Here is a 16,124-nt window from a genome sequence, read left to right as displayed (position 1 = left end):
GGTATAATGCAGCACATTTTGGGTGCATGGGAGGACTAAACAGGTGCAAGCTGCGGAAAGATAGTGGGAACACAAGTCACTTGGGGGACATTACCTGGCCTGTAGTCACATCACACGGCTGATGTACGCCCATCCAATACCTGGCCTCTCTGATTCTTCCCTATCCATTCCTTACGGAATGGGATAGGGGAGACCTAAAAATGGGTTCGGACAATTTAGCAAAAGACGTATCGAGCCACTCTTCTTCATCCTCAATATGCCCACACCCGCAAAACTCGCACCTGATTGGTGGATTCATATATCTCCATCCGAACTGCACCCATATCAGTTCACTTGTATTCATACTTAAAAGACGCAATGGCGCTCATTTTTCCATATGCGAAGGATAGAATGCTGTGGCTGACGTGCCAGGAGGATTTGGACTCGTGATCTGCAAGTTTCACTGGTGATAATTCAGTTGACCAAGCCCCTTACACTTCGTAAATGTGCAAGGAAAAAAAACCACCCTTTTAATTGACGGGCCACGCCATGAAAACAGAAAAGGAAACAATAGTTTTACTTTGTTTCGCGCCCCCGGCAATTACCAACCAAAATGGGTAACAGAATACCATATATGTTGGGGTTCCATTGGGTAAGAGAACTGCTGTGCCAGCTTTCACTGGATGGGTCCATGAGTGGGAGAACTGAACTGCTTACCAGGACACAGAGCAGGCTAACAGATCGTGCACCTACAAGCACTGTCCGTGTATTTATCTTCCGTCTTCTGATAGCGGGTTTTAACGCTTTAGCTTCATTAACAAATTGTGTGCTGTGGTAAGGATGGCCACCTCGAATAAACAAGAAACAGATTTTACTTTGTTGAATTGACAGCATTTCTGACGTATGCGGTTTTACCGCCATGAAATGCAGTGGACAGAAAGCGGAAATAATATTGTTTTATTGAAGCCTTGTACCGTGGCAGTATTGTAGTCGATGTTTATTTGAGGTGCAACTATTTGTCAATGAAACTTGATGCCGTGATGCTGCTGTTATGTTTTGTTGTAAACTGAGATTGCTAATCTGTCGGGTCTAGATATTATCGACACTGGGAAGATGAAATGCCATGACAGTCTGCCAGCATTTGAACTTTTGTCCTGCAGATAGCACACCAAAAGCCTGAAATAGACCCATCAACAACTCTCACACGACAGCGCCCCACACGCCCAATGCGTTCCACTTCAAGTGATGAAAAGACTGCACAAAACATGCAAATGCAAAACAAAGAAAGAATGTTACAACTCCCATCAACACGTTATTGTTTAATAGCATAGAAACAAGACAGGCAACATTCAGTGACAGACATGCATGTTAGCCATTGCATGTTTTCAACCCCAGAGCGCTGTGATCAACAGTGCAACCTCTACTCAAACTATAGTCCCAGGAAGGATGAAAGGCGGAGTTAGCCCTCCTATGATTTGAGCCCATGCCACACAAGGAGCACACGTCACCAACAGCTGGCCAACTATATTAAAGTAGACCATGACACAAATGTAAACAACAGTGGGGCCCCCATGTCCCTACATACTTATGTGGTGAATAATGCCCCAATTGAGGTCCAGAGGGTCCTTCATCCTATGGGCCCTGGGCTCCGGTGCCACTGCACCTGCTGCACATGGATAACCTTGGCTGGTATTCCGGTTAGACTTTACTTCCGCTTTATAATTCGAGGCACGGATTTAAAAGCCCCAGCATGCAAGTGGTTATTTTGGCTCAAGGAATAAAAACAGGTGTGTTACAAATGACAGTGGACTACTAGGCAGCTATACGGACTGCGCAGTGGCGGAAACCGGGCGCACCGCGGTCTCGGTCTGAAGCTCAGGGGGTTATTAATGAGTATCCGCCCGCCGCCGGCCTCTCTGAAGCCCTTTCCAGCGGCTGCGGGCTGTAGCCGCGCTACAGACAAGAGACAGAGATGTATCGTAAATAATAAAGGCGCCTAAATAATTAACCCCATTAGCGAGTCGCAGACGGCAACTTAATAAAGTGTTTCCCGGGGCCCCCGTGACAGTGAATAATGCCGACTGTCACTGGGCCTTCGCGGCCTACAGAAATATTCCCGCGTATTCCGGTGAAGCCTTTAACTCTTCCTTGCCCGGAAACTGCCCGACGCAGACATTTTTAGAAATTCCCGCTGGTTTCACACCTGCCAGAGACAACACAGTGAGTGTGACCTTTCCAGGGTGCGAGCTGGCAGTACATTATTTTCTAATCTAAATACAATTATTTCTGAATTAAGTAGCCTCTGAATAATGCGCGACCGAACCATTGCCGCATTGAAAAATTCAGCAACATGTATCACCGTCAGCGCTATTTTTATTTATAGTAGTCGGAAATAACAGAGCGGATAAAACAAATACTTATACAATGCAACCACTACAAAACAGGGAAATGCAGTTTCTTGCTTTGAGCAAGCACTCGTGCCGGGCGGGGCGCAGGAACCTTACCAATAGCAAACAAGCAAAACAAGTGACGTCAGGCGGGCGCGTGCACTTCCGCGCAGGCGCAGAGTGTTCTTGGTCGCTTCTCCGGCACCCGCCAGCCCATCCATCGGGAGCCGGGCAGAAGGAGCCCACATGAAAACAGGACAAGAAAAGAGCCTGGTGAGGTGAGGTAAGGGGGGGGAAGCGTGTGTGTATGCAGTGTGTGTGTGTATGTGACGGCGGGGGTGGGTTCTCTGTATGTATGGGTGCGTGCATGGGTGCTCGTGTGTGTGTGCGTGTGTGTGTGTGTGTGTCTCTGGGTATGCGCATGCGTGTTGGTGCTTGCTTCCGAGGCAGGAGAGGGGCACGGGGCCGTGCGCGCCCACGAGGTGCAATCTGCGCTCGTGCACCCTCTTGTCCTCATTCCCAGAAACGGGTGACTATAGATGTCTTCGCAGACAGCAATGCTTCGCATTGCTTACGTCTAGCTCGACCTAAAAAGGGGTTAAGACCTTTTCATATAGCAGCGTAAAATGCATTTAACCATAAAAACTATTATTCAAAAACTAAGTTATACTCCATATTAGTTAATACCTGTGCAAAGTAAGCAAATCGACCAGATGTACAAAAATTGCACCAATTTCTGGTGTGCAAAATATCGCACAAAAGGTGCCATTAAGAGACAGCTTTGTGCAAAACTATGTTTTAACAAAGTGCAAACATCGCAATATGTAAACAGTAAAATAATGTTGAGCATCTATATTAACATTTCCTTAGATCTCAATGTGCAAAAATACATAGGGTATATGAACCATAGAGTAAATATATAAATATATAAATAAATATATTCCAATTGAAAAATGGCTAAAATCGCAGTAAGGTTTTGAATATCTGCATAAATGCAATACTGTAATGCTGTTTACTCACAAACACTTCTGTTGGCCTGATACACAACAAAATTATAAGCGGAAGAAGCCCTAATGTGCATACTGTTTGTGTCTATGTCCTCATAAAATTAAAAAAATAAAATTTTTAAAGGAATTTCCAAAATAGAAAATAATAAAGTTTGTGGAGAAATAAAGCATCCAATCACCATAAAACAAAATTAAACATAACAACAATTTGTTCATAGAGATTCAGGAATCAGAAATTCATCTCATATAATCTGACCGAACTAAAAAGTGAATAGTGTCAATTTAAAGAAAAACATAAAGATCATCAGTGGTGTTGAGCCCATTCGGGAATTTGCTATCTAATTCTAAGATAAAGTGTGATTACAGCCTCCTCAAAATGTTATCTCTGTTCCCTCCTCTACGCAGCTTAGGGACTGAGGCAATGACATAATAAGTCAGGCACTGCAAGTTGTTATTGTGCATAGCCTTGAAGTGCCTGGCCACTGGATACGTGCCATCATTGTTAACGATGGCACGTAAGTGCTGGAGAATCCTGACATGCACCTGCAGTCGAGTACTACCAACGTATCTCAAACCACAGGTGCACGTCAGGACATAGACTGCAAATTCCGTCTTGCAATTAAAAGATCCCACTATGTTGGTCATTTTCAGGCTAAAAGGAGTGGAATATTTGGTAGTGTTTATACCAAATTTGCAGGCTCTACACGTAGAGCAGCGTTTGAATCCCGGCCGGGATTTCAACCATTCCTCCTTCTTGCCCAATTCTGGGAAGTCATGACAGATCTGGGTCCTAAGAGAGGGGCCCCTCCGATAGGTTATGGTAGGACCCTCAGGTAACCTAGGAGCTAAAACCAAATCTGTTTTCAGGATAGGCCACCGTTGTTTAATAATGGACCTGATTTGTCTAGCCTGTTTACTGTAAGAGGTTATCATCCTAGGAGCCAGTTCAGCATTGGAAGGAATAGTATTAGGGGGAGAGATAGCACTAGTTGCCAGTAGTGACTCTTGACTCCTAGTCTTCACTTTCTGTACTGCTAACTTTAAAACTGACTCCTTGTAGCCTCTACGTCTAAATCTATCCAGGGCGTCATTAGTGCAATTGGCGAGGTCCGTGTCAGTACTACAAATTCTCTTGAGTCTGAGTAACTCACCAAACGGAATGTTATCAATTACATGTTTAGGATGGGCACTGCTGGCATGTAGGGTGTTATTGCCAGCAGTATCCTTCCTATGCAGTTTGGTTGCCAGATAGCCTTCATGCACAAATACTTTTACGTCCAAAAATTCAACCTCATATCTGTTGATATTAGAGGTGAATTTGAGATTGACCTCATTCTGATTTATGGACCTGATGAAGTTATTGGCACTATCTGAGTCACCTCTCCACAAAATAAAAACATCATCTATATATCGCACCCATAGTGCGACATGTGTGTTGAAAAGAGTACCAAGCGTACCTCTGAGGACCCACTCCTCCCACCAGCCAACGTGTAAACACGCATAGCTAGGGGAGAAGCAGGCCCCCATTGCAACGCCGCGTGTCTGAACAAACATATCATTGCCAAATAAGAAAAAGTTGTTATGCAAACACCAAGAGGTAAGTTCAATTAACATTTTGTTATGATTATAACAATTAATGGGTCTTTTACCCAGGAAATGTTCTAAAGCATTTAAACCAGCAGTATGTAAAATGCTCGTATAGAGCGATTCGATATCTAAAGTTATTAAAAGCATATCGTCACTCCATTGAATGCCCTGTATTTTCCTGATAAAATCTCCAGTGTCTCTGATGTATGTGGGCAAGTTTTTGACCAGATCTTGCAGGAAGTAGTCTTTATATTCTGTAATATGTTCCGCTACTCCTGCAATTGCCGAAATTATAGGTCGGCCGGGAACTGGGACAACCTGTTTGTGAACCTTTGGTAAAAGGTATAACTTTGGCAAAACTGGACACTCTACATGTAGAAACTCAAACTCTTGTTTAGAGATCATGCCCTCTCTTTTCCATTTGTGTAACAATTTTTTGAGCACCTCTCTCGCATCGTTGTATTGTTTAATGTTGGTAGGAGAATAACATGCAGAGTCACTTAATTGTTTGTTGGCCTCCTCAATGTAGGCATCTTGTGGCCAGATTACTACATTGCCCCCCTTGTCCGCAGTAGTAACAACAATTTTGTAATCTTGACTTAGTTTTCTGGTCAATGATAAGTATTCCAATTCTTTTGTACTCTTGAATCTTTTCTTGTGTTTTATCTTGTGGTGTAGTTGTTTAAGGTCCTCAACCACCACATCCTGGAAGATATCCACTGAGTCTCTAGGCATAGTAGGAAGAAATTTGGACTTGGGTTTGAATGGGCTGATGTTTGCACCCACTTGATCCAATGATGCTGCCCTAAGTTCCTCCTGGGTTGTGACTATATATATATATATTACCTACTGGCGGTCGCCAGTAGGTAGTTATAGTTAGGATCGTTTTCCATAGGAAATCCGCAACATTCTATTGGGAATAACTTTGGCGCCGAATGAGAGATCTGCCTGTAATTTTCCTTAACTTTGCCTCGCTGCGCTGCGCTCCTTCCCTGAAAGTTTCGGGGGGATCCGTCAAGCGGGGGCCGAGATAACAGGGGGGTCCCAAAACGTGTTTTCCCCATGTTAATTTCCATAGGGCGGTTGGACTCACTTTTAGCCCGAACGGCTGAATGGATTTCCACCAAACTTGGCAAAATTGTAGGGACTGGTACCCCTATGTGCCTTTGCTATGTCTCAAAATATATGCTCCAGTGGTTTTTACGAAAATTAACTTTGAAAAAATATATATTGGGCTACATTGGGCTATATATATGTTAGAGCCCAAATGTAGCCCAATGTAGCCCAATGTAGCCCAATGTAGCCCAAAGATGGCCACCAGAGACAAAAAAACAAATGTAGCCCAAATATCAGCCAGATGTAGCCCAACTATAGCCCAATGACAGAATGTCCCAGAGTGTTCTAAAGAACAACTAGAGCGCTAACAGTCTTACTTATGACAAAAGTATGGCACACCAGAAGTCATCTTGATTGGAATAAAGTGGTAACACTTAATACATTTAATTTGAAAAGGAACAAAATGAGGAGTTTCATTTTGCCATAGAAATATATATATATATATATATATATATATATATATATATATATATATATATATATATATATATATATAAACCATAGGTTTCACACCAGTTATAGTTAGGAATTAGCATTTAAAAAACCTATTAAATTCACTGAAAAAAACATAGGTTTCACACCAGTTATAGTTAGGTGGAAATTTTACTTGCATAACACCATTGAAATTCCCACGTTATAGTTAGTTGGACTCACTATAACTTGCGCGTGCAATGCACTGCTGATGACGTCACATATTACATCACTCATGACATGGTCAGTGACATCACTCATGACATCACTGATGACATGTCAAATGACATCACTGATGACATCATCCAGTGAATGTGTATCTTTCTGAAAAATAAATATTTTTTATATATGTATATCTAAAGGTTGATGGAAGAATAAATGGGTAAATAAATGTCTAAATGGATGTTTTTTTTGTGTAAAATTGATTGATTAACTGACTTATTAAATGTATCTTAGTGAATACATATATTAGCGAGTAATGTTTAAATATTTAAATATCTGTATCTGTATCTGTGTCTCACTTTGTGTATAAGTGGCTGCATGGGTTGGTGAGTAGCTACATGGGTGTGTATATGGGTTATTAGTTGTTTTTTTGAGTATCAGTATCAGTGTCTGTATGGTTCGGTGGGGGATATTACTTAGAGCACAGATGCATGAATGAGTGACTCACTATTTGTATGTATTTTGAAGACAGCATGTGTGCAAGACTGTATGGGTGGATGATTGTGTGTATGGGTGGGTTAGTGAGTATGTGTTTTTATAATTGATTGTTTAAGAGAGTAAATATGTTTCCGTTTCTGTAGAAGTATGTGTAGTGGTGTGTATATAGCAGTATAATCAAGTAAATGTTTTTTTGATTGTTTATTTGCATGTGTGAATTTGTGTGTGAGTAACTATATGGATGAGTATTAGTGTTTAACAGGATGTATAGGTGTATGAGTACATATGATGAGGAAGTACATGCATGAGTGACTATATAGAACTGTTGGTGAATGAGCGGATGTGTATGTAGATGTTGGAATTACCTAATAAGTTGTTGTAATTGGTATTGGTTTCTCCTTTTTTAAGAAAATGTTAGTTTCTATTTTTGAATGTGTGTGTCAAAGGTTATTTTATGCTGATAGGAGGTCTGCCACTTTGTCACCAGGATGTTGTCATCAGTGATGTCATTTGAGATGTCATCAGTGATGTCATGAGTGATGTCACTGACCATGTCATGAGTGATGTAATATGTGACGTCATCAGCAGTGCATTGCACGCGCAAGTTATAGTGAGTCCAACTAACTATAACGTGGGAATTTCAATGGTTTTATGCGAGTAAAATTTCCACCTAACTATAACTGGTGTGAAACCTATGGTCCAGTTGAAGGCAAGGAGCCGAAACGCGTAGACCGTCCGTTTTTGATGCACTTTATTTTACACAAGGTGTGTAAATAAATCTGTGAAAACCAACCTGTTGCTGTGCCGTGTCTTCATCTGCGGGAATCGTGGGAAGGAGAAACAGAAGTAATATATATATATATATATATATATATATCATGGTATATTTTGTAATTATTCTCAAATGGAAACTTTGCACAAGAATTTAAGAGCCTGTTGGACATGATCGGGTTTAAAAACGACACAGAGGACTAGTTCCAGATACGGAAAAGAACATATCCACGGTGCAAGCGTGTCATCGCTGCAGGCAGGATTGTTTTTGTGCAGGAAGGGACACCTTCCTGAAAAGAAAGAATCCTTAGTGGCGTTTTTCACTTTCTATGTATGCTGCAGAATACAGCACATGTAGAATGAGGAAAAAACAAGGAGAAATAAAGTTATTTGCCCCAGCTGTGCCTTGCCTGGGAAGGCATACCTTTGTTGCACAGTCCCAGGTGTACTACTTGCTGTAAATCTGGGAATGTGGCAAATTCCATGGGTAGATGTGTGGGAATAGCCATGCTCCACCCATGGAACACCTTCCTAGGGCAGAGTAAAGCAAAGCAGTGACTTGCGCTGCATTACAAAAGATTAACTACGCCACGCAAGGTGGCTCTTCTTGGCATAGTAAATGTCCCTTAAGTCTTGCCTTGCCCTTGAGTCACCTTGTGTGAGACAAGGGCAACACAATCCTTTATTAAAGGCCCTTATTGGTTTACAGATTCAGCACTGATCTGCTACCCCTATTCTATGTTCATGTGGTAATGCACGCAAAAGTTCAAAGAGCAAAGAACACACTGTCTGGACGTCGTTAATAGCAGCGCATTACACGACACTGTATAAATCACGTACAGCAAGTTCCAGGCAAACACAAAAATATTAATGAAACAAGCTGCAAAAGTTGCCATACACAAAAGCAGCGCAACACGTTATAGTAGAAACTCCTGAAAAGTACACAATTGGAACCAAGCTTTTCAAGAAAAGTCCTTTAGGAAACTCTTTTATGTTATCCTCTGGGACGATAATGGTATGGGAATTGATTTTTGTGACCTTAATTGTAAAAAGTAAATAACATTTCAGAGAACACAGTAGCCGGCCTCAGTGACCTTTCCTCTTTAAATGCTGGTGAAACATTCCGAAGATTCCTTTCGGAACACGCACTACCTCCCACGAGCCATTAGCAATGTCAGAGGCGCCGCGAGAGGGTGGCATGCAGTCCTTCATGTTACCTTGAGGGCCTTCTGAGCGGCGTCGCTTGAGCCAATCGCAATCAGGTTGGGTCCGGCCATGCTGCAGAAGCTCTTCAGGTGCAGATAGTCCTGCACCGGGACTGTGGAGACGGCATAGTCCTGCATGGAAGAAGAAACAGCGTGACGTCAAAGAGACAATGGCTGCAGGTGCTGCAGAGTAGAAAGGAATCTGGTTTAAGAACAATGGCAGTACCTCTCGTCCTACTTGTTTTTGTTGTGGGCGTTTGCAAAAGTAAAAGTTTGTCGGAACCAAACTGCCAGGAATGTGAGGTGTATTCAAATCATTCCAACAGATGTCTGAATAATAAAAAGCCATGTGTGTAAGGTGCAAGCAATTAAATTGTATTCTAAGAAATAATGTTAAATAACTGTACAAAGGCTTAAACGGTAATCTTCTTTGCTGCCACAGCTCTGCTGTTAGTGGTTTTGCAAAAATTCTCTGCATGATTACTGCCATGAGAATTAAGCCATACAGTATTTAGTCACTGCTCAGTTGCCAGCATCAAATGGAAATCTAGCTAATGCGTACAGTGTCTGATTTTTGGTCTCACAAAGCTTACCTCCTTTTTCAATACACCACAAGCAGGCTCTGGTTTTGCATCCTTCTAACCACTTTTAACCACTAGCTTAATTGGGTGAGCCCCTTCATCCATTGACATGAAATGAAATGAATAAAATGGCGTAGATTTATAAAGCGCACAAATACAATAGGGTATCAAGGCGCTAAAGAAGGGAGAGCTGCAGAGTGAAAGACAGAGGAAAAAGCTACTATCCTTAAGACAATCACTGACCAGGAATTAAAGAGTGAAATGCCAGGTCTTCAGTGTTTTTTGAAAACTGTTGTGTTCCTGAAGATCTCTGATACTGCATGGAAGAGAATTCCAAAGTTTTGATGCAGCCACTGAAAAAGCCTACCGCCACCTGGTCTTCCTAAATGTAGGCACAACTACAAAGTTGTAGCTAGCTGAGTGAAGATGTCTAGTGGGGGTGTATCTCTGGAACATTTTTTGCACCACCCTATGAACAAAGCAGAAGACCTTAAAGATAGTGTGCTTGTTAACAGGTAGCTAATGAAATTGGAGATCCCTGCTGAGACGCTTTGGTATTTAGGAATTTCAAATATTAGTCTTGCGGCCACATTTTATATTAACTGTAGTTTAGCAGTTGCTGATTTATTGATACCCAAATAGAGTGCATTGCAGTAGTCTACCCTAGAGCAGATCAAGGCCAGAACTACCGGCTTGCAGGCTTCCAGAGAGAAAAAATGGAACACCTTCCTCAGGGTCCTTATAATCCAGAAACAAGTGAATACTGTAGATTAATCTGAAGGTCAAACAATATCTTGGTATCCACTAGAACGCCAAGATTTTTGGCTGAGTCTGCCAGGATTGGCAATACTCCATGTGTTTATGGCCATCTGGAATTATTCCAGATGGAGGGCTGGTTACCAAAAATCATGACGTCAGTCTCGTCCCTTTTCAGTCTGAGATAGTTGTTACCCATCCAAGTCACTACTGACTGCATACATTTCTTAAAGTTGGAAGCCGTGGCCTCCAGCTCTTGGTGATAGACACGAAAATGTGTGTGTCATCAGCATTGGATAGGGCCAGCAGTCCAAAGGACCAAATCAACTTAGCCAGTGGGGAGACTTAAAGATTAAAAAGAGTCAGGCTCAGGGAGGAACCCTGAGGCACCCCGCATTGGCATGAGGATGGGATCAGAACTGAATTGGTTCATAACAACCATTTGGGCTCTATCCTTCAAGAAGGAAGTTACCAGATCTAATACTGACCCGGAAACCCCAGGTTCCACAGCTGGTCTTCCAGCAAAACAGGAGAAATGGTATAGAAAGGCTGAGGAGAGATCCAAAAGGATCAGTGTGGCAGCCTGGCCAGCATCAACCACCGAATGGATATTATCAACAGCCGATACCAAAGGAGTTTCTGTCCCATGGCTGGTTCTGAAACGAAATTGAGAGGGATCAAGCAGCTCATACTCCGCCAAATAAGCCACCAGTTGTAAATTGAGGTGCTTCTGCAAGATTTTAGACAGAGTAGGCAGAAGAGAGATGGGCGTATCATGTCTCAGATCTGTGGTATCCAAGTTTGTTTTGTTTTTAAAGAGTATTTACAGCTGCTCTTTTCCACAGACGAGAGGTGAATTCAAGAGATGATAGATTTATTGATCGTAATTGCCAACTGAGGAGCAACTGTCTCGGCAACCAGCTACAATACTTAGGAGGCCATGGTCCATAGGGAGTGCCCACCTTCCGAATGAGGAGATAAACCTCAACTTAGTCAGGACTCTAAGAAGAAAAACTCGAAAGTCCTACTATCAGATTGACACTTGATTCTTCAGGCTCTAAAAAGGAATTCTCCCCATGCATATTCTCACAAATTGAATACCAGAGTCTGCGTTAAGTGAATCCGATTCTCTAAAGATATTTAGAATTTTGGACTGAAAAAAGCTCGACAGTCTATTACAAGAGTCAGAGTCAAAGTCACTTTATTCGATTATTTTAAAATCATAAAAGTATGCTATACCTATACATGATGACTTTCAGGATTATATAGTGTATAAAAACAATTTGATAAAAACAATACAGTACATGGATATAAAAGCAGCGGCCTATATACATGATTCTAGGAATTTTTTTTACAAAAGTATTCATCATCTAATAACAAATATTTTCTGAATTTGTAGCGTTATTAATTCATTATATACATGGTAGTTCATTTATGATAGCTGTGGCAATTAAACATTTTTCGGTTCCAATGATGTAATATCCCTTAATCTGTTCCGTCTAGCACGGATAGATGCTATCAAAAAGTTCGCAACCCCAAACATCACTACTGGGGACTCCATAAGTTGTAAATATAGCAGTGCAGGTTTTAACTGTATAAACCCCTTATCCCTTAGCAATGGTACAATATACTTTTTCTGTCCTTCCACAAAAAAAGGGCAGAAAAACATAAAATGTATTAGATCTTGGTCAGAGAAACTATCACATTTACATGGTTCATTTTCCATTGGTCTACACCACTTCACGTAATAGCCCAGCAAAAAATGTGCTTGATTAAAACGAAATTTTGTTAAAAGCCACCGGTGGTAGGGTCTTGTGACAATGGTCAAATAAGGTTGTATAGACATTGTCGTAATCAGGGAATAATGTATCCTTACTGTTGGCTTAGCAATTTCTCGGGCTTCACGCTCTATTTCTCTGTTACCAACAAAGTGTTTCTTTACCCATGCAATATCATCCTTGCATAGGTTTTCAGGGTTGAGGTATAATTCAGGCCGACCGAGTTGCTTTGCTGTGGCTTTGATAAATGACAGCCACTGAATATCCTTTGCTCGATCCCGTCCCATACAGTCCTTAATGATCTTGTGGTTTAGTGTAAGGTTTGGGTTCAACCATGTTTTGATCCAAAACAAGAGTGGTGCCATGTTAAGGGTATCCTCAATGTAACCCAGCCCCAGTTCAATATGTGCTGCAAAGGATGACGTGGAGTGGGGCAGCCCTAAGAGTGAACGCAGGAATTTATTTTCCTCTCTCTGTATTTGGGCAGAGTCTTTATAGCCCCATATCGCTGCTCCATACCTTGCTATGGCTATAGTTTTAGCTCTATATATAGCCAGTATGGCCTCTGCTGGTTTCCCGCCCAATCTTTTTGCGAAGCCTAATATAGCAGCCGACGATCTTCTCACGGCAGCTACTTTATTAGAGACTTGGGGTACCCAGGAGCCCATGTCATCAAACACCACTCCAAGGTAAGTAAAGACTTTGGGCCATATGTAGGTAAATTGAGAATACCGAATCCTTAATACCGAATTTTACCGAATCGGTATTAAGGATTCGGTATACGCGATGTAGATAAAATTTCGTTAAAGTTTACCGATTCGTTATGAATCGGTATTAAATACCGATTTCGAACAAATCGGTAAAAAATGAGAATGAAATACCGAATCGGTTTTACAGAATCCATTACCGAATCGGAAATACCCAATCGGTAATTCAAAAATTCGTAATTTGCTGAATCAGCCAATCCAGATTCACCCAATTACCTCCCAAACAGGAAGTGGCCACACCCAGCCAGGTGCACAGGACCTGGAGCTCACAGTGAGGCAGGCAGGCAGGCAGACAGCCTGGTGAGCTGAGGAGCCAGCAGCAACACAGCCACACAGCCACAAGCAGGACAGCAAAACAACAACAAGCATTGAAATGGCAAGCCAGGACAGGGAGAAGGAGGGAGGTGACAGAAAGAGAAAACTCAAGTTTAGTGACAAGGAGCTGGAGGTCCTGATCCAGGATGTCAGTCAAGAGCACCACAAGCTTTTTGGAGCCCAGTCCCACCAAGTGCCAGAGTCACAGAAGAGGCAAATCTGGAGTGGGATCAGGGACAAAATCAATGCCATAGGTGTGACCCAGCGCACCATAGAGGACATCAGGAAGAGGTGGTACGACCTCAGGAAGACAGCCAAACTGAGGATGGCAGAGAGACTGAGGCAGGCTGGAAAAACAGGAGGAGGGAAAAACAGAGCCCCAGTACCAACACCACTTGAACAGATGGTTGAATCCACCATCCAGCAGGAGAGTGTAATTGGAGTGGGAGACGCCGACAGCTCTGCCAGAGCAGCTAGAAAACAAGGTAAGAAGCATGCCCAGCATGCTGTGCTACCCCCTCCCCAACCCCAATCCCCATAGTGGCAAAGGGGCTCCCACTCCACCCCATGTCTTACTGGATACCTGCAATGCATTATGGGTGATGTAGTCAGAGGGAACACATGAATAGGACAGTCAGGCTAGCAAACACAATAGCATGGTAAAGTAATAGGCAATGTCAGGACAACCACTGTGCTCTGTAGGCATGTTGTTTAATGAAATCACATGGCAGACAGAGCAGTGAGTATATCTACATTTGTGTCATTACAGGCGAGTCATCTCGCAGTGCAGCAGAGAGCAGCCGAGCTAAGTCAGCCAGGCCGGAGGGGAGGCAAAATGAAGACGCCAGCAGGCCTGCAGGGACCACAAGCTCTGCGTCATCACGGCCATCTATTCCACCACCACAGCCATCACCACAGCGCCAGGGAAGTCCACAATCCCCTCTCACACAGTCCCCACTGCGAAGATCACCAACACCCCCACCCCCGCAGTCAGGCAGGAGGCATGCCGTGGCCACCCTCCAGCAGATGGAGGAGTCAGATGAGGAGGGCAGAGGGGGCGAACAAAGTCCCATAGGGGAAAGATCCAACAGGGAGAGGTGTAGTTCTGCATCCGAGGGTGCCCACATCTCATCCAGACGCCGCAGGGCAAGGCCGGACAGTCCAGAGGCAGCCGAGCTGGGTGACAGTGTGTTCGCTGGACTGGAAGGCAACATGCTGAAGGTCCAGCGCCTGCAATGGAAAGAACTGAAGTCAATGCACAGGGAGGTGGCACACATGAACAAGCATATGCACAGGATGGAGAAGGGCATCAGTGCTATGGGGGAGAACATGAGTGCAGGAATGGAAAGAGTGGCTACTTCGGTGGACAACCTCTGCAGCCAGCTTGAGCAGGACCGTCTAGCCAGGCGCAGGGAGAGACAGAGGCTCCAGGCCTATACCAAGTCGGTGAACCGGCTCGCCACTTCAACATCACTGATGTGTCGCAGGTCCATCGCCATGCAGGAGGAGATGGCGCATTGCAGCAGGGATGTGGCCAGGGGGATGGTGTCCTTGACCTCAGTGCTAGAGCAAATGCAGAATGCTAAGGCCGCCACAATGGAAGGGGGGGGGACAGTGAGGAGGCCACCAGCCGTGGTAGCATCACGCCCTCACCCACCGAGTTCAGAAGGCGTAGTGAACGTAACGTGCCTTCACATGAACAGTCCGACACACCGGACAGTGTTGATAGGGAACGGTCACGGGCAGCACGTGGCCGCAAGAAGTAAGGACCTATGGCTGTTGCCAAGCATGAGATGGGTGATGTAACCCATGTCCAATTGGACATTGCTCACATTACTGGGGGTGTGCCTAATAAACACCTTGAAATGTAACTGGAACAGGCTCTGTGTCGTTACTCACTCAGAAGTAGTTTGCCGTTATCTCTGCCCGTCTCTGTCTCCCATCATGTTCAATAGCAACACCTGCTGCGCTGGGCTCTGGCTGAGGGTTGACCTCGTCCTCGTCATCTGAGTCAGTCAGTTCCACTGCTGTTCCTTTTTTGATGGCCAGATTGTGTAGCATTGCACATGTAGCAATAATCTTGCAACATTTGATGGGGCTGTAGAGACGTGCACCTCCAGTTTTGTGGAGGCAACGGAATCTGCTTTTGAGCAATCCAAACGTGCGCTCCACCACGTTGCGTGGGCTCCTATGTGCCACATTGTATCTCCTCTCCCTCGGGGTGGTTGGGTTGAGATAAGGTGTGAGTAGATACGGCCGGAGGGCATATGCGCTGTCACCTATGTACAGATGTAAGTGGCATTATGTTGTGTGATCAATAGCTTTAGCCAGGGTGTACATCAGAGTGTGTCACATTTACTTACCTAGTATGTATCCGTCTCCAAATTCACCTGCAAGCAGACGGGTATGGATGCCACTGTTCCGGAAGATGTACGCGTCGTGGCTACTCCCGGGGAATTTGGCCACGATGTCAGTAATTAAGAACTTGGCATCACATATCACCTGTACATTGATGGAGTGGGTGGATTTGCGGTTCCTGTAAATGTATTCACTAGCTGCAGGTGGGCAGATGGGTATATGGGTCCCATCTATGCAGCCGATGACGTGTGGAAATTGTGCCATTTGGTAGAACTCCAGCTTGGTCCTCTGCAGCTCCACCTGTGTACTGGGGAAGGAAATGTAGTGTTCCATTCTGTCCATCATGGCATCTAGGAAAGTGTTGAAAAAACGGGACAAACAGCTCT

General features: G+C 43.7%; 1 protein-coding gene across 2 annotated transcripts in view; it reads right to left on the bottom strand.

Annotated features, from left to right (window-relative positions):
- Nucleotides 1–16,124, bottom strand: part of DDAH1 (dimethylarginine dimethylaminohydrolase 1) — a 643,682-nt gene that overhangs the window by 133,173 nt on the left and 494,385 nt on the right. For both annotated transcript variants that reach the window (XM_078645513.1, XM_078645519.1), the window contains exon 4: nt 9,196–9,315. In XM_078645513.1, coding sequence (XP_078501639.1) covers nt 9,196–9,315 — 120 coding nt within the window. The remainder of the gene's footprint in view (nt 1–9,195; nt 9,316–16,124) is intronic.

This window comes from Lissotriton helveticus, chromosome 1_1 (genome assembly GCF_964261635.1).
Source record: "Lissotriton helveticus chromosome 1_1, aLisHel1.1, whole genome shotgun sequence".
Lineage (NCBI taxonomy): Eukaryota > Metazoa > Chordata > Amphibia > Caudata > Salamandridae > Lissotriton > Lissotriton helveticus.
The sequence above is the reverse complement of the archived record's forward strand: the minus strand, read 5'-3'. Positions and strand labels throughout refer to the sequence as shown.